The 24,238-nt window shown below is 45.3% G+C and overlaps 2 protein-coding genes across 4 annotated transcripts in view; both read left to right on the plus strand.

Annotated features, from left to right (window-relative positions):
- RNF216 (ring finger protein 216) overlaps nucleotides 1-24,238 on the plus strand; it is a 165,974-nt gene that overhangs the window by 90,742 nt on the left and 50,994 nt on the right. The gene's annotated exons all lie outside the window — the stretch shown is intronic.
- On the plus strand, nucleotides 14,168-14,506 carry LOC121486758 (NADH dehydrogenase [ubiquinone] 1 beta subcomplex subunit 1-like). Its single transcript, XM_041747975.1, has one exon. It carries the CDS (start codon nucleotides 14,178-14,180, stop codon nucleotides 14,349-14,351), a length of 174 nt encoding a protein of 57 aa, XP_041603909.1. The 5' UTR covers nucleotides 14,168-14,177; the 3' UTR covers nucleotides 14,352-14,506.

Consider the following 24,238-nt stretch of genomic DNA (forward strand, 5'->3'; position numbering starts at 1 on the left):
TACCATAAGATCTAAAAGGATGATATGGGTCCAGTAGTGCCAACAGGGAACTGCACCCAAGATGTTGTTAGGTGCAAAAAGCCAGATATAGAGCAGCAGGTGGGTCTCAGATGAGCACAGGAGAGGTGTGCTGACATGTACAGGAAATCCATGTGGAAAGGCAGTTTCTTGCACTGATCCCCAGGAGTTGCCTTAGTGGAGGCCCACTGGGGGCGGGAGAGGGTTGTGCATCCATTACTCTTTCATTTCAAAAAATAATGCACCCATTTTTATCAACCCAGTCAACGCTGAAATTTTAAAGCAAAGGGATTTTGTTTTGGTTTTAAGGGAACTTGAAGAGTAGAAATGTGATTTTTAAGCTGTGCTTATGTATTTTCAAGCCTATAGCCATTTTTCCTGGATCGTCGTGGGGGCCGACTTCACCTCCCTCAAAAAAAGTGCATGGCCTCAGATTATATGTGAGGTGGTGGGGTTTCAGGGCAAATGAAAAAAGCTGGAACTCGGCAGCTCTGCCTTTCTTCTCAGTGGCCTTTCTGCAGGAGCCCCATCTACAGCACGTGCTCAGGAGCTGCTGGACAGTATATGCAACCAGTGAGAAAACCATGGCCCCAAAGTGAGCCCCATAGGGATAAATACAGCTTTCATTAGTTACCATTCAAGACTGCTTCCAGCTGCTTCCTTTTCCCACAGAGACTGTTTCCGACTCACAAGTAAGAATGGGTTCTGATTCACCTAAGCATTACGATGACCAGTTTTTAAAATGTCTGCCCTTGGTTGTGAAACTAACAGATACAGTTGTTATTTTCCTAGTATGTAAAACAGCTCACTTTTGGTATGCGAGGTACAAATAAAAGGTTTAGTAGCAAATCCTTCTCTGCTTTAAAAGACCACAGTGAAGATAGCAGCTCAGGAGTCAAGAGTGGTGGTCAGCCTTGCTGTGTGGCCCCTCCCCCACCTACCAAACGACTATTTCTCAAATAGCTGTTCTAATCCTTTTCCATGTATGATTTGCAGGCTTGTGTGTGGTCATTCAGTTCTATGAAGCTCTTTGCAGGAATGTCGGAATATTGTACCTTTTGAAATCCCCCTTGGAACCCTGGTGCTTTGGGGGATTTGCAGAGATGCAGAAGCAGTCGTAACAACGCAATCTTGTCTTCCATGAGGGAGGGCCTGGCTGCCAAACCCAGGGCCTGTTCTGCATCACTTGTCTTGACTTTCCTTTAAAAGCATTAGTGGGAAGGTACCAGTTCTGCTGAACAAGCAGGCATTAGGCATTGCCTCTTACAAGAGAAGTCATTTAAAACATCGAAAATATGTTTGAAAGATACTAGTATACTTTCCTCTGACCTCAATTTCATACACTAGTAACTCTCCAGTCCCAGAGACTTAGCACAGACATGCTCCCTGCCAGGTGGCCAGAAATGTGTGTCCACCCAGAAGAGAGTGCAAGCTTGATTGAGGACACTGGGAAGTTGTGCTTTGCCATACATATTGCCCTAAAGGGAAGCTGCACATTTCAAAAAATAGATTTAAATCTCTTTTTCTCTCCATATCTCTCTTTATCCCTCATCCTTCTCCCTCTATCCTACACACATACTCTATTCCTCCCCTAACAACAACACCTGCACACCACCACCACCACCACCACACCCCTGCCCTCCACCATAGCTCTCTCCATTACTGCTTTTAACCTTGAAACCTCTGTTGTACACTTACGCATCCATCCTGTTCCTACTCTTGCATTATTAATGGGCCTGGAGCAATCCAGCCAGAACGCTGACATTACTAATTACTGCTTATAACCGAGAAGTAAGGAGCAGGGAGTAAAGTGGGTCACAAGATAGTGTCATAACAATAAAACACTGCTGTCGGGCAAAATTGCTTAGTGTCTGTGCTCCGTTGTTCAGGGTGGAGATGGGCTTTCACCACGGGCTGACCTGGTAAAGACCCTGCTGGCGGGAGGGGAATAAATGCTCTTCACCCGAGGCTCTCGCTGTCTGTGCATAGGGTTGGAGAAGGAGATTTGTATTGTTTCCATCAGTACAAAAAACATCCGGAATTCTTACTCTAGCCGAACAGCCTTTTGAAAACAGGCTCTTTGCTGTGATGGTACGAGCCAGAAGGAAATACAGCAGAGAGGCAGGGAGAGCGCAGAGGGCTGGCTTTGTCCCCTCAGGGCCACATGCTCTGTGCCTGGATCCACCCTTCACCTCCAGGTGTGAGCCTACCCATCTGTTAAGTCCCCTCCTTCCTGACTCGTTGGCAGGTCTGCACACTTAGGTGCATTCGTCTGTGCTGTTAGAAGATGTGAGCTTGGTGGACCAAGCACATGCACTTACCTGACTCACAAAATACCGGGTGGTAGAGCATCGTCAGAGGAGAAGGGTCCTGAATGTAACTCTGCACTCAGCTAGCCAAGGCCCTTCCCAACACCTTTCCTCTGTGGAATGAGGATAACACCAGAGCTACTTATTTGGGAGGAGTTTGGTTGCAGATGTATGTGGAAGACATGTGGGTTGACATGCCCGATGTGAACTGCAGTGGCAGTTTCTTTTAGGTGAGGGCAGCACCTCCTCCTACAGCCTGAGTGGTGTTTGTTTCAGGGAACATTTCACTGTGCCGCAGACATTGATAAATTTCAGGCCTTTAATGTCACCTCGGAAACTTGGCCAAAACCTGCCCAGCTTCTGAGAAACACTGACCGTGTCTTCTAGAGGAATAGGAGGTAAAAAGGGATTTTAAAGATGTGAGTAAAATAAAATATAATCAAACTCTGCAGTCATAGGTTACCTGCCCCTTCACATACCACTTTCTAGGTCTGTGCATATTTAAATTATTTTACTCATGTACTATCATGAAATTACAGTCCTGAAACTAGATTTCTTATGCCATGGAAACATTGCTTGTAGAAAGTCCAGGAAGAAAGGAAAATTACTTTGTAATAATATCTTCTAATTTTGTTTAAAAGCAGGAAAGACCATTTTGAGAGGACACAAAACTTAGATTTTTCTTGAAGACAGCTTTATGAAAGAGGAATTATTGATCACTTGACAGAACTGAGAGGTGGTAGGTTTCTAGGTGCCCTGCCTCCTGGTCTTGAGATGTTTTTGTTTTGCCTTTCTTTTTTTCTTCTTCCCGTTCTTTTTTTTTTTTTTTTTTTTTTTTTTTTTATACTACAAATGTAGCCATAGTTGACAGAGTATTGGTGTGAGTCATGGTTCTCAGAACTGAAAGTAAATCCTGTTGCTTTTCCCATGTGTTATACCAACCAGATGCTGGAAGCAGGCTGTGTGGAATGGCAGGAGTCCCGAGGTGGCAGGGCTCTCTAGTGTGCTCTCAGGTGAACGTGAGCATGCACACTGATGTCCAAGCCTCGCACCAGGAATTCATTTTTTCACCTTGCTTTCCTGTTCCTCCAGGAAGGATGGAGCCACAGCAGAATTCCATATACCCTGAGCTTTTCAGATCCACTTGATGAAAAAGAGCTCTCTAGTTTCTTTGAACTTTTTTTTCTCTCCTCATTTAATCAACATTTGAGGTCAGAGTCTATTAAATTTTACTTTAAAAAGCATAGTGATCTGCATAGTAATGTTAACTTGTCATTTAGGGACCTGTGTCATACTTCATCAAAAGCAACTTTTTTGATAAGGATGTGAAATAGGGGCACCTGGGTGGCTTAGTCAATGAAGCGTCTGCCTTTGGCTCAGGTCATGATCTCTGGGGGAATTGGGATCGAGCCACACATGGGGCTCCCTGCTCGGCAGGGAGTCTGCTTCTCCCTCTGCCTCTCCCCCCAGCTTGTGCATGCGTGCTCTTTCTCACACATACACAAATAAATAATTTTTTTAAAAAGCATATGAAGGGCGGCCCCGGTGGTGCAGCAGGTTAGCACCGCCTGCAGCCTGAGGTGTGATCCTGGAGACCTGGGATCCAGTCCCGTGTCGAGCTCCCTGCATGGAGCCTGCTTATCCCTCTGCCTGTGTCTCTGCCTCTCTTTCTCTTTTTCTCTGTGTCTCTCATGAATAAATAAATAAAATGTTAAAAAATTAAAAGATAAAAAATAAAAAGCATACGAAATAGATAAATTGAAAATTACCCAGTGCTAGAGTCACCAACATAACCCATTCCAAAAAAATAAGATTGACCTTGGGAGGTACTGGTCAGGAGACCTCTCCAAGAAATTCGCTGTTAAGTGAAAAGGTAAAATGTGTGCATTGTGAGTGTTTAGATTCTTTTGTATAAATGTAAAGGATTTATCTGTTGTTTTTTCTGGAATGAAACAAACTGCTGAAGGAAGGCTTGAAATAAGAGGAATGCATTTTGTCTTCATTTATGCCTTTTTTTTGTGTTTCTTAGTAGCATGTACCTAGGTGTGCTTGCTCTCACCAGTAATCTCTGTATCAACAGAGACTAAAACAAAATACCCAACAACACTAAGACAGATAACGGGTTTTAGCTGAACCCTTCCTCCCCCTGACCTTCAGTCGTCTGGAATGAACCAGTCAGTAGCTCCTGCTTCCATTTGTTTGTAGCTTTTGGATATGTGAGTGTCTGGTATTATATACAGTCCTCACCCTATTTCATTTACTGTCTGCCTTTTATAGTTTTTACTCTCTTCTCTCAGTGTAAAATAATTGAAAGAATAACCATTGCTGGAAAGGCCTTTCAATTTTACACAGTTCTGTGCTTATGACAGAATGAGGCCTGGTGCCCTCACTGGCCAGAGGTAGGAATCCAGGACTTGAAGCAGGAATGTCTTCTGTTAAGAATACTCTCGGGGGGGGGGGGGGGGGGGGGGGCAGCCCAGGTGGCTCAGCAGTTTAGTGCCGCCTTCCATCCAGGGCCTGATCCTGGAGACCCGGGATCGAGTCCCACTTCGGGCTCCCTGCATGGAGCCTGTTTCTCCCTCTACCTGTGTTTCTGCCTCTCTCTCTATCTCTCTCTGTCATTAATAAATGAAATCTTTAAAAATAAATAAATAAATAAATAAATAAATAAATAAATAAATAAATAAATAAATAAATAGAATACGCTCATGGGATACCTGGGTGGCTCAGCAGTTGAGCACCTGCTTCAGCTCAGGGCATGATCCCAGGATCCAAGATTGAGTCCCATATTGGGCTCCTTGCATGGAGACTTCTTCTCTCTCTGCCTATATCTCTGCCCCTCTCTCTCTGTGTCTCTCATGAATAAATAAATAAAATCGTTTAAAAAAAGAAGAATAGTGACTGTTCTTTCGTGTTTGCACAAATTGCAAAGATTCGTGCAATTTCGATGGTAAAGTTCCATCTTACTCATTTGAACTGCACTGTTCCTTCCACCTGTTAGACGTTTGTCAGGGGCCATACCTGTATATTCGTGCAGAAGTGAGATTGGCGGAGCAGAAACTTTTGATGCCAAAATCTGTGTTGTATGTTTTCTCAATTAGGGAACAGAATCAATACACAGAAAATGGAGACTTTGCTGATTGGACATACTGATTCTTCTGGTCTTTATTTGCTGTTCCAGTCACCTCTCTAGTTTCATTTTCAAAAGCCACTACCTTCCATCAAACATAAGTAAACTCATCAGAACAGCTGCTTTTTTCCTGCTAGAAAACAGAAAAGAGAAAAAAAAAAAAAAGAAAACAGAAGAAACAACAGGATGATAGGATGCTAATTATGGAATGACAGAATTCTGGGCATAGGGAATCCCTGGGTGGCTCAGCGGTTTGGTGCCTGCCTTCAGCCCAGGGTATGATCCTGGAGTCCCAGGATTGAATCCCACGTCAGGCTCCCTCTGCCTGTGTTTCTGCCTGTCTTTCATGAGTGAATAAAATCTTTAATAAAAAGAAAAAATTCTGGGCATAACGTATGTAATCTAGGCAAGTTCTTCAATCTCTTAGTAACTTGGTTTCCTCATCTGTAGGATGGGCGTGATAATACCTGCCTGTCTCACTGGGTTGTCTGAGGATTGAAGAAAGGGATGTTTGTAAGACTTAGGCTGCACCTTTAATCTTCAGAAATTGGGTGTCTTCCCTCCAAGATACACAATAGGTTAGGGTGACCACAGTCTCTTCAGGGGTTATCGAGGAGAAGATTATCCCTGCAAGATGACACAAATCAATGTGTTTTTAACAAGAAAATAAAATAGAAGAGAGGATCCGGGGATAACAGAAGCAAAGAAGTTTTCCAAGACCTGTGCGGGGGCTGCCACCTCAAGACCCGAAGGAGTTGAGGACCAGGGAGAGTTAAAACTAAGGGTTATCAGTCAGCAAATGATGTGGAGCTTGAGAACAGTCAAGATGTTTCTCAAGGCTCGTTTTTCTAAAGCTCAGGATGGCCAGAGATTGTAGCTACGTTTTTTCTGCCATGTTTTTACGATATGCACTTGACTGAATTTTTTACATAGTTTTCTAAAAGATCAGTACTTAGAACACATTATAATGCTATGAATGTAAAGAATTCACATTTTGAAAGTGTTTTGCTTTTCAAGCCTTCTTAACATACATATTTAATTACAAGGCACGAGGATTAATGGGGCTTTGAATATTTAAAGTTCTTTTCCCAAGATTAATTTGATTTAATTACCCCTGAGCTCAGCGTTTGCAGCCTTTTGACTTGCTGTTTGGATGCCTCTGTGAGAGGAGTGGGGTTCAGACATGCTTCTCTGCCGGCCAAGCCCCTCCCTATTCATTTTCAGCTTATCACTTTGTCTTTTTGGTTTGGAAAAGAAAGGGAAAGGTAGTAGAAGTTACCTCTATAAGTTCATCATATAACTTGCTGTATTCTTAAAGTAACGGTGTTTAGTATGCATCCCTTAGCATCCAAGACAACAAAATAACAGAATAATTTTTACAGCCCTGTTCTTCCAAAGATTTAAAAATCCTCTGTTGTACTCTGGGTCCTTCAACCCTGCTGGCCTGTGTGAAGAGGAGGACCAGGCACAGGCCCCAAAAGAGTTCAGTCCCCAGACAGGGGTCTAACATTGATCGTGATTATCCATCTTGTTGTAAAGGCAGAGGAGGTCCGAGAGCATGTGGGGCAAAGAGAAGGAGGTGTCTTTGTTCAAGGTGATTGAGTTCTTTCCACCTCAGACTGCCACTGCCAGCAGAGCCACCCTTGTGTCTTGTGTCTACATCTGTGGCAGATGACAATTGCAGGGAGCTCCTCTGGTTCTTGCATCCCAAGGCCAGTGACTGAAGGCTGCTCTCCTTCTGCTGTGGTCTGGCTCCCCATAAGAGGCAGAGTGTGGAATGAGCAGCCAGTGACAAAGGTGGCACGGTTGAGGAGGGGGATACGCAGGTTTAGCCAGCAGAAGCTGGCCACTCAACAGCACCAGGGGTACCTGGACAGGCGGACAAGGTGTTGAATGATGTCCCTTCCCTGCACAGCCTGAGCCTGGGGTGGGGGGAGCAACTACAGACCACCCCAGCAGGAATTCACATTTCCTTATTGGTACAGGAGAGGACCCTACAAAAGCAAAGCTTCTGTGTCTTGAGCAGATATCCTTTGGGAGCCCATTGGAATAGCTGTTAAGATTATCAGTAGAGGTGGCCCTGTTCACCTCTGCTCAACAACCAGGGCAGGGGTGCTCGGGCCTTGAGCAGAACTGAGAACACTACTACACAAGTCCTTGGGGTGATCTTCATTGCCACTAACATAAGCCAGGCTTGCTTTCCAGAAACTGCAGGAGTGGTGGCTGGTGCTTCCTTGAGCAGGTCTGGAATAACAAAAACTGGCAGTAATTTGAAAATCAGGATGGTTTCCTTTGTTTTTGTTTTTTAATGCATAGGCTCAGTGTAGAAAGCCCAGCTAGTGGAACCCCATGTTCAGCCATCACAAATCAGTGCCGGATCCTGGCCAGGCTGAATGCTTTTCTGCCCTCTTGTTCTTCACACATCACTATCTGCTTTTGTCTAGTCCTTAACCCAGTCACGGCCATCCTCAACAATTATAACTCGTCATATCATAATGTTACTATTTTTCCTTAAACAGAAGCTGCCGTGCCCTTTCCCTATCCCTTCAGAATGAAGCTAGAGAATCCTCTTATTTGTCTGTGTGATCATGGCAGAGTAACTAGGCTATAAGATCTGCTCATCTCATTGTGAGATTTTTGTGGACTTTTTCCCAAAACTTTGATGCAACTGCCAGCACCCCATATCCCCCAACAATTGTACAATTCATTGATTAACTGCTGCTGTGCTAAGCTCTTTAAAAACTATTCCCAGGGGGCACCTGGCTGGCTCAGTCAGGAAAGCATCTACCTTTGGCTCAGGTCATGATCTTAGGGTCCTAAAATCAAGCCCCACATCAGGCTCTTTGCTTAGCAGGGAGACTGCTTTCTCTCTCTCTCTCTCTCTCTCTTTCTCAAATAAATAAATAAAATCTTTTAAAAAAACAAAAACCATTTCCAGTCTTCAGAGTAACCCTGAAAGAAATGTCATTACCCCCATTTTACCAGATGGGGACACTCGGGCTTGTGGGATGACCCAATCAAGTGGGGGCCGCTGGCACGTGTGGTGGAAGGAGTCACCTAAGGCAGAATAAAGGAGATAAAAGTTTATTGAACTCATGCAAGGGAGAAGAGGGGAAGCTATCTGCCTGGAGGCAGTGGCAGAGAGGAGCTATCATTAAGAATTAAGCGGGGAATAAGGAGGTATGGGAACATATGTGGGGCTGGATCTTAGGGACCTAAGAGCAGACCTGAGCTGAAATTAGGATTCAGCCGCTTAACTGACAGAGCCACCCAGGTGCCCCCCGCAGGCTTCATTATCTTAACTATGTCACTAGAACCTTCTGAAAAGATATGCTGGCTCTGCCATCTGTGGGTGTGACTTAACCTCTGAGCCAGGCAGAGGCCACTTCTGGGCAACAGGCTTGAGCAACGGAAACATGAGTAAGGCACAAGGACCCACAGTGACCAGCAGGCCAAGTACAAACAGACCCAATAGGCAACCCGCCTTGAAGTAGCCATAGGCCCTACCTAGCTGACCAAAGCACTACTTGTAACCAGGCAGAGGTGCCAGAAAAGGGAAATTCCATATGTTCCCATACCTCCTTATTCCCCGCTTAATTCTTAATGATAGCTCCTCTCTGCCACTGCCTCCTGGCAGATAGCTTCCCCTCTTCTCCCTTGCAATGAGTTCAATAAACCTCTATCTCCTTTATTCTGCCTTAGGTGACTCCTTCCACCGCACATGCCAGCGACCCCCACTTGATTGGGTCACCCCACAAGCCCCAGTGTCCCCATCTGGTAAAATGGGGGTAATGACATTTCTTTCAGGGTTACGGAAAGAACCACTCAGCATGGAGTCTGCTTACAACTCAATCTCTCTCCCTCTGTCCCTTTCCTGTGTGCATACATACAAGCATTCTCTCTTTCAAGTAAATCTTTAAGGGGGAAAAAAAGATAATGATGCCCATGTTACTTTACAGAGAACAAGGAAGTAATGTTGCACCTACCTTGGTGTGGTAAGGAGTGTAGGAGGTGCTAGCCGTCCCTCTTGTCACTATGTGAGAACGGCAGCTCTCCTTTATTGGGCGCACACAGTTTCTCATTTATCTTTACGGGGATGTTGCCGGGTACTTGCTTTCCCCGTTTTTATTGATGAAGAAGCAGAGGGAGCAGGATTTGCTCAGCCTTGCACAGAACCCTCTGGTCCCTGTCCCCGTCTTCCTAACGTGAGGTGCTATAGCTTTAGCTTGTGGTCTGGCATTTGCTATTTGCCATTTGATTGTAATCATTTTGTAAGTACCATGTTGTACTCATCTTTTTTTTTTTTTTTTGTACTAAGCATGACAAATACCTGTGTTCTTTATTTTTATTTTATTTTATTTTTTTAGATTTTATTTATTTATTAATGAGAGACACGGGGTGGGGGGAGAGAGAGAGAGAGAGAGAGAGAGAGAGAGAGAGGCAGAGACACAGGCAGAGGGAGAAGCAGGCTTCACGCAGGGAGCCTGACATGGGACTTGATCCCGGGACTCCAGGATCACGCCCTGGGCCGAAGGCAGATGCTTAACCACTGAGCCACCCAGGGATCCCCGATACCTGTGTTCTTAAACAGTTTGTAAACCGGTCAGATGTGCTTTGGTTTACTTACATGTGCCCTGAGTCTAAGGTATAAAGTGTTTTCCACTGTTGCTGCTGCAAATAATTCAGTGCTTGGCTTTGTACATAAAGCCTTTTTTTTTTTTCTTTTTTTTTTTTCTTTTTTTTTTCTTTTTTTTTTAAGAATTATTCCTTAGGATGGATCCCAAGAGTAGGACTCCTGGGTCCAAGAGAAATCCATTTTCTCGAGACTTCAAAATTCTTTTCAAAGGGGTTGCATGGGGATCCCTGGGTGGCTCAGCAGTTTGGCGCCTGCCTTCGGCCCAGGATATGATCCTGGAATCCCAGGATCGAGTCTCTCATCGGGTTGCTTGCATGGAGCCTGTTTCTCCCTCTGCCTGTGTCTCTGCCTCTCTCTGTGTGTGTCTCTCATGAATAAATAAATAGAATCTTAAAAAGAAAAAAAAAAAAAAAGAAGGGTTGCATGTAGTTACCTTCCCTCCAGTATATCCTGCTTATTTTAAAAGGAAGAATGTCACAGTCTGTTCTTCAGGTCAGAGACTGACTGCCCTTCCAGAGGGACACTGACATCTATGAAGGGCTACTTTGTGAGGTAGCTTTTGAGGTATTTCCAAAGGATTTCAAAACAAAATGTTAGAGTCCACCTTTGAGCAAAAGCAAGTGTGGGCCAGCACTGAGGTACCAGATCCACCAACTTTGCAGTTTAGAAAGGCAAACCACACACGCATTTGTCCTGGCAGCATAGCAGCTACCATGATTGTCCTCTGAGTGGACACGTGTGCTTGCTGGTAAGTGAGGGCATCTCTTGACTGGCCCTACCAGAAGGACCAGCAGTTGCTGGAGTGAAGAAACAGTGGGAGAACAAAAGCACATATGCCTGTGAAGCTGTGTTGTGAGAATATGTGAACATGTTCCCTCAAAGTTCATGGTGGCTGAGTTTGTCACCTTCGGTCATCTTTGTAACATTCTTGAGAAGATGCTGCATGTGCCCTTGAGGCCACATGTTGGCTCTGAACTTCCTTTTGAGTTTGGTCTTCTCCCTTCCCATTTTGGAAGTTTCTCATTTGTAAAATCAGGACTGAAGTGTGGCCCTTGATTGGACACCGAGACAGGTAAATAATGCACTCAAGCCAGCCAGTGCTGTCTGTGGCACATGGAAGTTGTGGCCAGCTCACCAGATAAAACTGTCCCAAGTTGAGTCACAAGATTCATTGTCAGTGTTTCCCAAGTAACATGGACAGAGAAAGGTTCATGATATGGTCAGTTGATAGACTAAGGAAGGAGGAGGACACTTGTCCTTGGTGCTGAGGGTCCTGCCTGAACCTTGAGGCTTTGAGAAAACCCTTGAAATAAACTAGAATGTGCACTGGAACAAAGCTAGTGGTTTTTCTCCCAGAAGCCTAGAGGCTATTGGAGACACAATAGCAGGTCCTGGAGAAATAATAAGGACCAAAATCTAAGCTCCTTCTCTGGTCAGCCAGAAATAGTGGTGGTTTCTGGACACAGGAGTGGAGGGATCTAAGGTGGAGCTGGAAGACTCCATTATTGGGTGGTAATGTCCTTTAGTGATAAGAGGGGGACTAAGAACAGCTTTGTGAGGGAGGCAAGGGGATCCTAATACGTGTTTCAGAAATGTGTAGCCAGGTGGAGATGCAAGCCCGCTGCTTAGGGGACTTCAGGGCCTGGGCCCATTGGGGCCAGGGAGGGGCTGACTGATTTTGCCTTGGAGAGTTAGGTATCATGGAAAAGTGACTCCAAGACCAGACCTGGAAGGCTGCTGTAGGGCTAGGGCAGAGAAGTAGGAGAGGCTCCCAGAAAGGATGCAACATACTGAAAGTGTTTCCGAGGGTGGGTGGGGAGATGACGTGGCTAGGAGGGGGACAGTCCTTGTGGGAAGTCCATCCAGGGTGGAAACAGGAGCGACATGATCACATTCAGTGTCTCAGAGGGATATTCTGGCAGCAGTTTGAAGGAAGGACTGGAGGTGAGAAGAGGTTGGAGGCAGGTTGTTGAGGACGGCTCACAGCCTGAAGACAGACTGTGCACCTTATGCAGCCACGCTGCCGCCCTCATCATAAGACCATCTGTCACCAGCAGAAAGGCAGACATGGGCAGGCTGGCCTTGTGGAGCTGGTGGGGAACGGCTGCTGGCTTTATCAGAGTGTGATGGGGGCTGGCTCTGGATCCCGTGTGATGCTCTAGATGTTCCTGGGTTGGTTCTTTTTTTTTTTTTTTTTTACATAGGCTCCCCCGCCCAGTATGAAGCCCAGTGCAGGGCTTGAACTTATGACCCTGAGATCAAGAGTCGGACACTAAATGGACTGAGCCACCCAGGGGCCCCCCGGGTCAGTTCTAAAGGCACTACTGTAGCTATTACTGTAAGACCAGGTGTTTTAAATGCACACACAGAAATACACTCCTTTTCTCACTGCTTCACTTCGCTTTGCTTGCTTGCTTTTTCAGTTGCATCCTGCAGCAGCACATTCCACTGGCAGATTCCATGGCGGGGATATTCTTTTTTTTTTTTTTTTTTTTTTGGTGGGGGGGGGATATTCTTTAAAAAAAAAATTTTATTCATGAGAGACACAGAGAGGCAGAGACATAGACTGAGGGAGAAGCAGGCTCCTCACAGGGTGCCCAATGTGGGGCTCAATCCCCAGACCCAAGATCATGCCCTGAGCCAAAGGCAGATGCCCAACCACTGAGCCACCCAGGCTCCCAGGAATGTTCTTTCACTTGCTTGATGTCAGTGGATTGATTTTGTGATCCATTGCCACAGCACCTGGAGCTCAGGCCTTATCAAATAGCTGTTCATGTGGCACAGATGTCAACCCTTAGAAGTACCAGGCAATGAGGACTGCTGAGTGCCTCTCAGCTTTCTCCCCATCAGAAGGCCTTGCCCAACTTCCCTGGGCGTGCAATCCTGGGCCTTAGACATTGGCCCAGAGTCCCTAGGCGGTGGCAGAACAGGCTGTCAGCTTGGGGCACTGTTGGTGGGCCTAGCTGGAGCAGCTCTTGCCTGTGTGGAGACCCCAGCCCCATCTCCATAGCTGTGTGGCCTCCCATCACCTGCTTCCTTCTGTGCCACAGTCTCATCTGGCAGAATGAGGAGGAGAACAGCACCCTTGAGGAGGTAAGAAAGTGCTTAGTCCATAAGCATTCAGCCAGTGCTGGTTGTTGTCACTCATCCCGCTCCCTGTATAAGCTCCTCTTCATAGATTTGGCAGCTTTACTCAATGGTCTTCTTAATATTCTAGAGTCACAGTTCCCATACATTTCCTTGTTGCTCTGCTCAGGGCCATTTCCAATCCCTATGTGGGCCAAGTTATCAGAAAGCAACTGATAAACCACCTGTGCCACCCATGTCTCCAGGTGCTCACACTCCACGGCAACATCTGGCCTCCTCAGCTGTCTCTGCAGACCTGCTTCCCAGTCCTTTATGCCTCTCAGTGCTCTCTCAGCTCTCAGTTCCCTTCAGCTTTTTAAGTTAGAGAAGCCATCTTTCACTTGGTCAGTAGCTGTCCAGAAATATGCTCTGTCACCTTCTGTATGAGGGGCCTTACTATCCTGATGGCTGGAGACACACCACCCCACCCCCACCCCAGGGCAGAGTGTTCTGCAACTGTGCTTAAAAGGGCAGGAGACCCTGTAGCTCAAGCCATGAGCACTTGTGATGACAGTGGTAGCGACACAGAACAGCAGCTAACATTTATAGTCACTGCTTTGTGCCGCCACGCTGTGCATGCTAAAAATGAGTTATCTTATTCAATCAACAGGGCTATGGCTTTTAGATCCCATTTTATAGATTTGGAAACAAATCTGGGAAAGATGAGGCACCCGTCCACCTGTGTTCACTATTTAGTAAGTGGCTGAGGCAAAGTGCTCAGATCTTCCCAGATTTCCTGACCACAGGTTATATGGGGGAGCCCTGTCACACTCATCTGTCTTAATCCCACTAGTCTGTGTGACACGATTAGTGGTATGTACTTGGCGAGGCTATGATGCTGATCAGAGGATTATCTCAGGCAGATCATTGGCTGTTTCCTTCCTGAGACTGGTCACAAGCCTTAATATTCTATGGATCCGGCGGGGTCATTGGAGCTACCCAGGCTGCAGCACTTAAGATGAACGTAATTCAGATTGTTCGTGACCACTGGGTACATACACTTGTGCCTATGGGGTTTGTCCTTGGAGGTTATCTAGACAGAAGGAATGATGAAAAGCTAACTGCCTTCTGGAATAAGAGTTTGTTGTTTAGAAGGGAATTGAGACCCAATGAAGAAGTCACCTGGAAGTAAAGGCTGTGACTAAATTATAGAATGTTCACATTTTAAAAGTTAGAGAAATAAAAGCACATTCATTATTTAAAATATATGTATGTATGTATGTATATTCTATGGATCCTGTTCATGAGATCTGGATAAAGTATTTACATGGCAGGAGATGGAATGATATAAAGATGTGTTGTGTTTCTCTGCATGTGGATATTTTAAATTAATTGAAAGTCTTGTTGATGGCGACAAGATAGTAGGTTTCTCAGGGTGATTTTGTTAGTAAGGAACTAACAGTTACAGTGGACAGCCAGCAGAGGGCCCCAGAGCCTCACAAAAAGCCTAGATTCTGGCTGTGGCTGGATGCTCGCCAGTTCCCAAGCCAGCGCCCTTTGGCTCAGTAGGGAAGCATTCAGGCAAGCCTGCACTGGAGTGCTCATCTCTGAACTGGGAGGAAACCCCAGTACCTCCAGGATCAAGATAGGAATAAAGCAGAAGGTAGAAATTATAGTTAATTATAGAAGAACAGTTGTAGAATCGAGTGACCTGATAGTCATGTTTGGTTTTGCTTTGAGGGTGGGGCATGAATGAGATTGTGTGCCGTTGTATGTAGGTAAAGGAGTAACCAACCTATGCAGGAACCAGAAAGGAAGCAGGAAACCATCCAGGTCCATCCCATTCTAGTATTCCTTTTCCCTGATTTTTACTGAGTTCTGATTCAGTAACTGTAATAGCCTCCACATGTGTGATCCTCCCCCTGGGCAGATTCTTTCCTGGAATGTTCTGAGCAGCTCTCCCAGGACTGTGGACAGTAAATGTTAGTGAGGTAATGACAGACACACCCAGAATGGGATTAGCTGTTTGGCTCTTAACCCTCAATATTAGCAATTGAATGGCCAGATTCCAGACTGGTTCTTAGTAATTTCTTTCCATTCAGAGGATACTGACTATAGATGCTTAGAACAATGCCTTTATAAGGGGTTGTTACTATTACCTACTTAACACATATATGGACCTTTAAATCATGCTCTACATCTTATTTTTCTTTTATTTAGATTTTATTTTCCTTAATGGTAGAAAGCTTGGGGAAATAGCAAGAAAGCCAAAAGAATGATTCTGTCGTTAGCAATCACATCCTCCAATGGATACAACTTTTCTAATGCACACCTTTAGTGAGCATTTGGAGGCATTGACATACATACAGCAAGTAGAGTACATAGTGTTCAGAGGCAAGGGAAAATGAGCAGTTGCTCCTTGACTGATATAGTAGAAATGCATGCTCAGCAGTCTCGAAGTAATATGTGCTTGCTCTGAAATGAACAGCCTGGCAGTTCAGAAATAATGCAAAGTAAAATCCTTTTTGGTTTTCCACACTGTATAAGCTCTATTAGAGTGCCCTTAAAATGTTGGGTTGGGAAGGTTGCGCACAATAGATTCTCTAGTAGTATTTTACTTAATTTGGGCCTCTAGTTAGGTTTCTTAGAAAAGTCATTTAACACGGTTTCATTTGGTTTGTTTTTTAAGAAGCAATAACCCCTGCCCACTGGAAATAGGGACCTTGGTGAGATTGTGTCTTAGAGTCATTGGTCCTCTGGGAGCAGCCCAGCTGGACCCACACCTGGTCCTAGGCCCAAGGTCAGCCTTGAAATCACAGCATGGGACAATGGTGAGAGGGGAAGCACTTGCAGCCTGAGACCTAAGGAAAGCTGGTGGTTTTTCTGCATGTCGTGGTTCTCATGTTGTCCTGTGTGTTTGTGAGTCCTTTATTTTGTTTTCCAGTTGTTAGGCCTAAAGTGCTATTCTTCCATAAAAATAAGGTCTTAGATTGAACCAGGTTTTTCCGGCTCAGGGCTACTCTTTCCAGGTGGGCCTCACCCCGTCCTGTGCCCTCTCAGGGTGCCCAGGGTGTTTTTTGTGTCCTAGAAGCACCCCTAAAGCTGTGGGAGCTGCACAGCCAGGCACACTGGACAAAAGCAGTGGGTCTGGAGCAGATGGCACCCTTCTGTTCCGCTGGACACAGCTCCCTGGCTCTGCTGAGCAGTTTCCCCAGCAGTGGTGCTGACAGCACTTGTCTTGTTTTCTGCACCTGCTGTCAACATGTTTACTCCCAGCTTTGTTTTGTGATAAAGTTTACATAAACTTCTAGGCTAAGGGGCTGGGGAAAAGGGAGTTTCCTTAGAGCCAGAACTCAGTAGAGGTGGTGCTGTGAGCTTCAGGATCTGTGGAGCTCTGCCTCTCCCTATCCACCGAGAGACAGCCCAGCGAAGTCACTCCCCAGCAGAGCCTTACATGCAGGCCCACAACTGCCCTGGGGTCTGAGAGGGTGGACATGAAGCATCCTGGGCAGTAACTCGCTCCTAACAGGCACTCAATAAGGGGCACCTCATCTAAGTAGTCTGGAGACATTACTTCTTTCCGTGGTTTTATCTTAAAATAAAAAATTAAGCTTTCAGTTAAACTATGGGAATTCTGCTGTGTTATACCTAAAGCACTAACCATTTTTGCATCCATGTTGCTTTAAAGGAGTCCTGGGCCAACAGATTTTTCTAATAGGCTGTGGTTTCTTAGGGTTGTCAGGGTTTTTTTCTCTTTAGCCAGATGGAAAAGGTTCTTCAGAACCTTTCATTCTTCCATTCCACCTGGCCCAGAGTCTAATGCTGGACTGAGGCCCTGGCCTCCTGCACTCGGTCCCCAGCTCTCCTCCCTCCCAGCTGCCCTGTAATGCTAAGTCAGCCTTGCTATTCCTTCATGTCGCCTAAGGAGAACCTACAGTGGCTTCTAGAGCTCAGGCTTTTTTTTTTTTTTTTAAGATATTATTTATTCATGAGAGACACAGAGAGGCAGAAACATCAGCAGAGGGAGAAGCAGGGTCCCCGCAGGGAGTCCAATGTGGGACTCGATCCCAGGACCCCAGGATCATGACCTGAGCCAAAGGCAGATGCTCAACCACTGAGCCATCCAGGTGTCCCAGAGCTCAGGCTTCTGACACTTTTTCAAGTCTGGCCCTTTCCTCCTATTTTTCACAAACCAGACCAATCCGCTGCCCGACTGCATGTGTTCCCAGAGGTACCTCTCCCTGGACCACACTCCCCCATTCTCTTTACCACTTGTCCTGTGCCTCCACAAAGCCCTCTCCAGCCCGTATAGCCCTGTTGATTCTTTCCACCCCAATTACCATATGGAGGCAGGTCGGCAGGCAGACAGAGGCCCAGTTTGACACTTTGGGGCTCCATAGAAAAATCGTAGGAACCACTGAGTACTTAACCCACTTCCCTCATTTGGGTAGTGCTAATATTTGATGTAGCACTGCCCTGCCCACAGGTGGGGCTTAGTATTAAAGGGAGTCCACATCTGTTTCAGCAACAGGTTTTTTTAGTAAACTGGTCTTGAGAGGTCCAGATGGAGTGGAGGGGATGGCCATACTACACATGTGTGCTTGTCCTACCCTGAGTGGGCAGAGAGACTAATAGAGACCAGCCCATGCCTCTTATTAAGACAAAACAGACCCATAAATTGCAGCTCCTTAGGTTAAGGCCCAGGGAATCTCAGTAGTACTTCTCAGATTTTCTGACCAAGAGATACCCAAAGGTCAAACGGTGGAATCTAGAGAGGTAAACTCAAGCAAAGACTGAGCTCCACGTGTTTCAAGGGGGGGGCCTTGGCTTCTCACCACCTATTTCAGACCCCCACCCTCCCCTCTCCTTCTGACTCCTTTCACTCCCACTTTCCCACCTCTGTCACCAGGCTCTGTCTCACATCTATCCTCCCTGCTGTGCTGCTCACCTGAATTACCACAGCAGCTTCCTAACCATTCTTCCACTTAATTCGCCTCCTTCCAGTTCCATCCTCTAGACCTGCACTGGAGTGATCTTCCTAAAAAAGACTTGATTGACAATATTGCCCTCCATTAAAGCCCTTTAGTGGCTCCCCATGGCTCTCGGGAGGCCCCTTCAGAGGCCTTGCACTGGCTCTGGTCAGTCTCTCCACACTGGTTCCTTCCCTCAGCATCTTGTTCCACTCGCATATGCCTTGAGTTTCCATAAAGCCAGACTGTCTCACATCCTCACGCTTCATTCTTGTTACCCTCTCCTGGATGACTCTTTTCAACTGTCACACCTCAGCTAGATCATCTTCCCAGGCCCTGCCCACCCCTCTCCTGAGCACCTAGAACACCCTGTGACCTTCTTCCCTGTGTCCCACTGCATTAGCCAGTCCCTGAACAGAAGCACTGTGGAATCCATCTCTCTCATCCTAGTACTTAACTCAGGACCTGGCATAAGCATTGAATAAACAAGTGAGTTAATCATGAGGAGCAGGCACCACTACTCTCCAGTGATGTCTGCTCTGTGAAAAGACAGCCGTTTTCAGAGGGGCCTTTTCCAAACAACAGTAGCCAGGAACTCTTGTACTTATCTTTTGGGCAGGGGATGGCAGGGAGAGAGGCAGAGGGGGGAACATTGTCTTGATAGTCAAGGAAAATGACGATGATACCTCCTTAAAAGTGAGCAGGGGACCGGCTGGTGAGTATAGTAGTTCAGTGGATGAATGTTTCCTTGGCACCCCAACCATACTCAATCCTATACCTCACCCATAAAGTGCAAACCAAGAAGTTGTAAAGTGGACACACACACACACACACACACACACACACACACACACACACCCATGAGATCCAGCTCCTAGCCATGCTTGTTTCATCCTCACTGACATTATAAGCTAGTTTTTAGTTAGCTATCAATATATAAAATCAGGTTTTGTGTAAAATTCCAGGTCTCTGGCTTTTCTTAAATTTAGAACTTTGGGCAAACTGAATCTCACTTTTACTTGACAACTCCCTTCTTGAATCTTACAATCTCCTGGAAGTTAGGGACAGAGTCTTATTCATGGTTTTTCTACTTCCTAACACAGTGTCTGGCTTGCTTGGTATATATTGGTTGACAGAGATGTAATTAATCACACCTAAATATTGTAACTATTTGTTGTTGGTACCAGCAGGAAGATAAAGTAAGATGAATGCAAATCTAATTCAGTACATATTTTGTGAATTCTGGAGACCATTCTTTATTCCCAGAAAAACATACTCAGAATCTCCTACCTGTCAAAGTTAGTAGCATAAACTGTCTCTTCACATTGCAAGCACTCCACACTTGTTGGGGTAATTATTCGAAGGCTGGTTGCTAGGGTCACCTGGGTGGCTCAGCGGTTGGGTGTCTGCCTTTGGCTCAGGGTGTAATCCCGGAGTTCCGGGATCAGGTCCCACATCAGGCTCCCTGCATGGAGCCTGCTTCTTGCTTTGCCTGTGTCTCTGCCTCTCTCTGTGTGTCTCTCATGAATAAATAAATAAATCTTTTTTAAAAAAGAAGAAGAAGGCTGGTTGCTTTGCTCCTTTCTACTAAGTTAGCAAACATAACTCTCCAACTTGATCATTTTGTAGTGTGAGAGTGTTTGACATGTTGACCTTCACAAAAGTGAAGACAAAAGTAACTGATAAAGGGATCCCTGCTGGCTTAGTCAGTAGAGCATCCAACTCTTTATCTCATACTTCTGTGAGTTTAAGCCCCACATTGGGTATAGAGATTACTTGTTTAAATTTTTTAATTAATTAACAGATATAACTACAAGATTAATCTTCCCCCAAAGAAAACATATTTAGAGGCAGCTACTTCCAGGAAGCCATGTATTCACCTGGATTAGAAATAAATTGGTGACATTCTTGGTTTTCTGGGACTTAATCATAGTCACTACAGTCTGTATTTTCTATCTGTCTCCCCAAGAATCATGACTTAGAGTCTCCAACATGTATGAAGAAGATAGGAGGGCAGCATGAAGGGATCACGACTGCTCTGGAGGCACCACCACCTAGTGTTTGATTTACATTGGAGGCTACTTATTATTTTTTTAGGACTGCAATAGCTAAATGCCACAAGCTGGGTGACTTAAACAACAGAAACTTATTTTTTCACATTTCACAATTTTTATTTATTTGTTTGTTTGTTTGTTTGTTTTTTGGAGTCTATAAGTCCAAGATCAAGGTGTAAGCAAGTTCTAAGACCTTTTTCCTTGGCTTGCAGGTGCCGCCTTCTCCCTGTGTCCTTGTATGGCCTATACATTGTGAACATGCATCTCTGATGTCTGTCTACATGTCCACATCTCCTCTTCCTCTAAGGAACACCAGTCATATTTTCTCTTTAGCCAGATGGAAAAGGTTCAATGGAGAAAGATCAGGGTCTACCCTTAGTGCCTTTTGTTAACTTAATTGCCTCTTTAAAAGCCCTGTTTCCAAATAGATTCATATTTTAAGGTACTGGGGCCAGGACTTAAGAATCTGAACTCAGGAGAGGAGCTACAATTCATTCCATAACAGCCACAAATAAATGATGTGGGTTTTTTTGGTTTTTTGTTTTTTTGTTTTACTGAGTCAGATAGTTGGGAGAGCAATATAAGGCAGGACCAGTTAAGATTGGGCTTACAGTCAAGCCAAAGACAAATCAATTAGAGTTATTAGCAAATGTATCCCTTGTGTATTTCCAGATCCAGCGTTCATCCAGGCACATGGAGCAGTTGCTTTTGAGCCGGAGTAGAGCAGAGCTTGGGGACCCTGGCAAAAGGCTAATAGCTTCTAGTAAAGTTTTATCCTATTGTCCATCTGTTGTTATTTTGAGCATTTGCTGTAAGGAAAGAATGAAGAATGAAAACAGATACTAGCAGTGCCAGAGCAGTCTACACTCTGGCAGCCTTCTGCAGGGCCAGGTGCTCATGGGAATCACTAAGTCTTCTAGGGGAGGGGACATGGATGGGGTGCAACTGGGGCAGCTCCCACTGGAGACCTTCAGCTTCACCTTCCTGGGCTGGTTTCTTGCCCTTTAGGAAAGCTGTAGGTGAGCTGCTCATGTGGCCTCAGCTGCACATTCTCCCTGGATGTAGGCCCTGTAACAGGAACTAAGAGCTGGGGCTGTGGATGAGGCTTGTAGACAGCTTGGAAAAGATGGGAGGGAAGTCAAATTTGCAACTCACTCACAATACTTTATTTGCTCGTCTGCTTCCAGAGGTCACCTTTAGGTTTTTGAATTTGAAGAAACTAATGAAAAAGTAGGAGTAGGAATTAAGCATGCTTTGGGGTCAGAGTGGTAGGGACACACTATTGATGCATTTCTCCCTCATCAAACTTTTCTGACAGTGTTTGAGATAGTTGCATCCTAAGGTTTGTTTTAAAGCCACTTTAGGGATCCCTGGGTTGCTCAGCGGTTTAGTGCCTGCCTTCAGTCCAGGGCGTGATCCTGGAATCCCGGGATCGAGTCCCACATCGGGCTCCCTACATGGAGCCTGCTTCTCCCTCTGCCTGTGTCTCTGCCTCTCTCTCTCTCTCTTGCCCTCTCGCTCTCTTGCTCTCTTGCGCACGTGCTCTCTCTCTCTCTCTCGCTGTGTCTCTCATGAATAAATAAATAAAATCTTTAAAAAAAAAAAAGCCACTCTAGCTAACAGGACCAAAAACGTACACCCAAGAATAAGCAAACAGACCAATAAAAAATGGTTTGTCTTCATCAGACAGTGAGCTCAGCATTCTCCCTTGGGCCTAAATATCTCCTCTTGGCAGCTGCCCCAGCATGACATGGCATCAGGCAAGGCTACTTCTCCACATAACTGGGTCCTCCTTGCCACCGGCAAGCAGCTACAGTGCTCAGGCTAGCGTGTGCTCAGTGCACACAATGTATATACAGTCCTAAAGCTTTGTTAGCATCATTTATGAGCATGCTTTCCAGACTGCATTGTCTGCCATCTCATTTTCAGTGGTGTTTGCTAAAATTTGATGCTAAATTTAGGCTTTGATTTATGAACATCAACAGTTACAGACTTCACTGCCAAGCCCTTCCTGTCACCTTTTTGGTGACCTACTATTGAATCTGTTGATCATCTTCCACTTGAAACAAGATGGAGTGATGATTCCAGGGACATTGAGTAAAAGAATAGGCAATGAATATAGTCAGCTTCCCTATAATTGCCAATAGCAAAACAATCTTCTGAAGAACCCAGATTTTTTTTTTTTTTCTGAAAGAGGCATCAAAAGGATGAACAAAAACAAGACCTGTGTAAAAGAGGTCAGAGCTTAAAGTTCACTGTGTATCAGAATCACTGGCATTTGTGTCAGAATGCAATTCTGATTGATAGGTCTAGAGTGGAGCCTGCCATTCTGCATTTCTTTTTTTTTTTCTTTGTTTTTGTTTTGTTTGTTTGTTTGTTTATGATAGTCATACAGAGAGAGAGAGAGGCAGAGACATAGGCAGAGGGAGAAGCAGGCTCCATGCACCGGGAGCCTGACGTGGGATTCGATCCCGGGTCTCCAGGATCGCGCCCTGGGCCAAAGGCAGGCGCCAAACCGCTGCACTACCCAGGGATCCCCCATTCTGCATTTCTAACAAGCTCCCAGGTATGGACAGTGCTGCTCATCCTTTGAGGAGCAAGGGACTAGGTAAATGTCCCCTAAGGGAACCATTTGTAGCCACCTGCCTATGTTAAACGTTCTCCAATGTTCTTTATAGTATTTGGTCTCTCAGAACTAAAAATCACTGATTAAACAAATGGCTCATATTCTGAAGGAGAAGACTAGTTTTCAACTGGAGAAAGAGTCATGTGGGCATCTGAGTAGGAGTGTAAGAACAATAGTGTCTGGAGACCTTGGATAGGTGATATACTAACCAGTGTTGTGTCCATAATAAAAATTTGTGAGAGACACTTGTACCATAACTGGAGTTGTCAAAATTCGTGAATTGGAAGAATAAAAGGAAGAAGGGATTGGAGGAATAGTGGCACACACCCATGTTGTTTATCATGAAGTGTTTCTCTGTTGAGACCCATGTTCGTGCCCCTGTTGTTATGTCTTCCAGGCTGGGACTCTCCCCTGTGCACTGCTTATCATGCCACAATGTCAAGCTGACATTTTTTTCCCCTCCCTTCTCTGACCCACATACTCCACTCATATCTCCTGCACCCAAGAGAGACTTTCCTTTTTGTCATACTTTTATAGTAGTGAGAGGTAATGACTGAAAGAAAGCCCACCTTTGCTGTTTACTCTAAAGAGGGTTTTTTTGATTTGTGTGCGTGTGTGCTTTTTATGGGGCGGGGGTGGTGGTGTTGGGGTGTTTTTTGTTGTTGTTGTTTTTGTTTTTTTTTTTTTTACAAGAAAGTGAAAAACTACCAGTGTGGCAGCAGCTTTTCTCTTTGCAAGCCTGCTATGTAAACAGCACTTGTGAAGTGTGCTATCTCTTGGCTTCCAACTAAGGACAAGTCCAGGCCCTTCATTCCAACACCACAGAAAAGGGACTGTCATCAGTAACACATCAGCAAGCTATGTGTTAGTTTTCCCTTCCTGCTTGACGAGAATTTATTATTTATTCATAAGAGACAGAGAGAGAGAGAGAGGTAGAGACACAGGCAGAGGGAGAAGCAGGCTCCATGCTGGGAGCCTGACGTGGGACTCGATCCCGGGATTCCAGGATCACGCCCTGGGCCAGAGGCAGGCGTTAAACTGCTGAGCCACCCAGGGATCCCCGCTTGACAAGAATTAAACAGCCCATCATTATTATACCTCAATTGATACCAGAACAGAATTAGTGAATTTTGAGGTGTGCAAAAAGGATCAAAAGTGGATTATCCACCCACCCACCCCTTTTTTTAAGTAGGCTTCACGCCCAGTGTGAAGTCCAGCACAGGGCTTGAACTCACCACCCCGAGATCAAGACCCAAGCTGAGAACAAGAGCCAGATGCTTAACCGACCAAGCTACCCAGGTGCCCCAAACGTGATTACACCCTTAAATTTATTTTACCTTTGTTCTTTCTGGGAAGACAGAATTCTGTCTCCTCGTAATGTAAAGAATTGGGGAGAACTAGGAGTTCTTTGGAGGAAAGTCATCCTAAA

Source organism: Vulpes lagopus, chromosome 3 (genome assembly GCF_018345385.1).
Source record: "Vulpes lagopus strain Blue_001 chromosome 3, ASM1834538v1, whole genome shotgun sequence".
Lineage (NCBI taxonomy): Eukaryota > Metazoa > Chordata > Mammalia > Carnivora > Canidae > Vulpes > Vulpes lagopus.

Excerpts from the sequence above, each read along its gene's own strand:
- LOC121486758 (XM_041747975.1), top strand. The coding sequence starts at position 14,178 with ATGAACGTAATTCAGATTGTTCGTGACCACTGGGTACATACACTTGTG.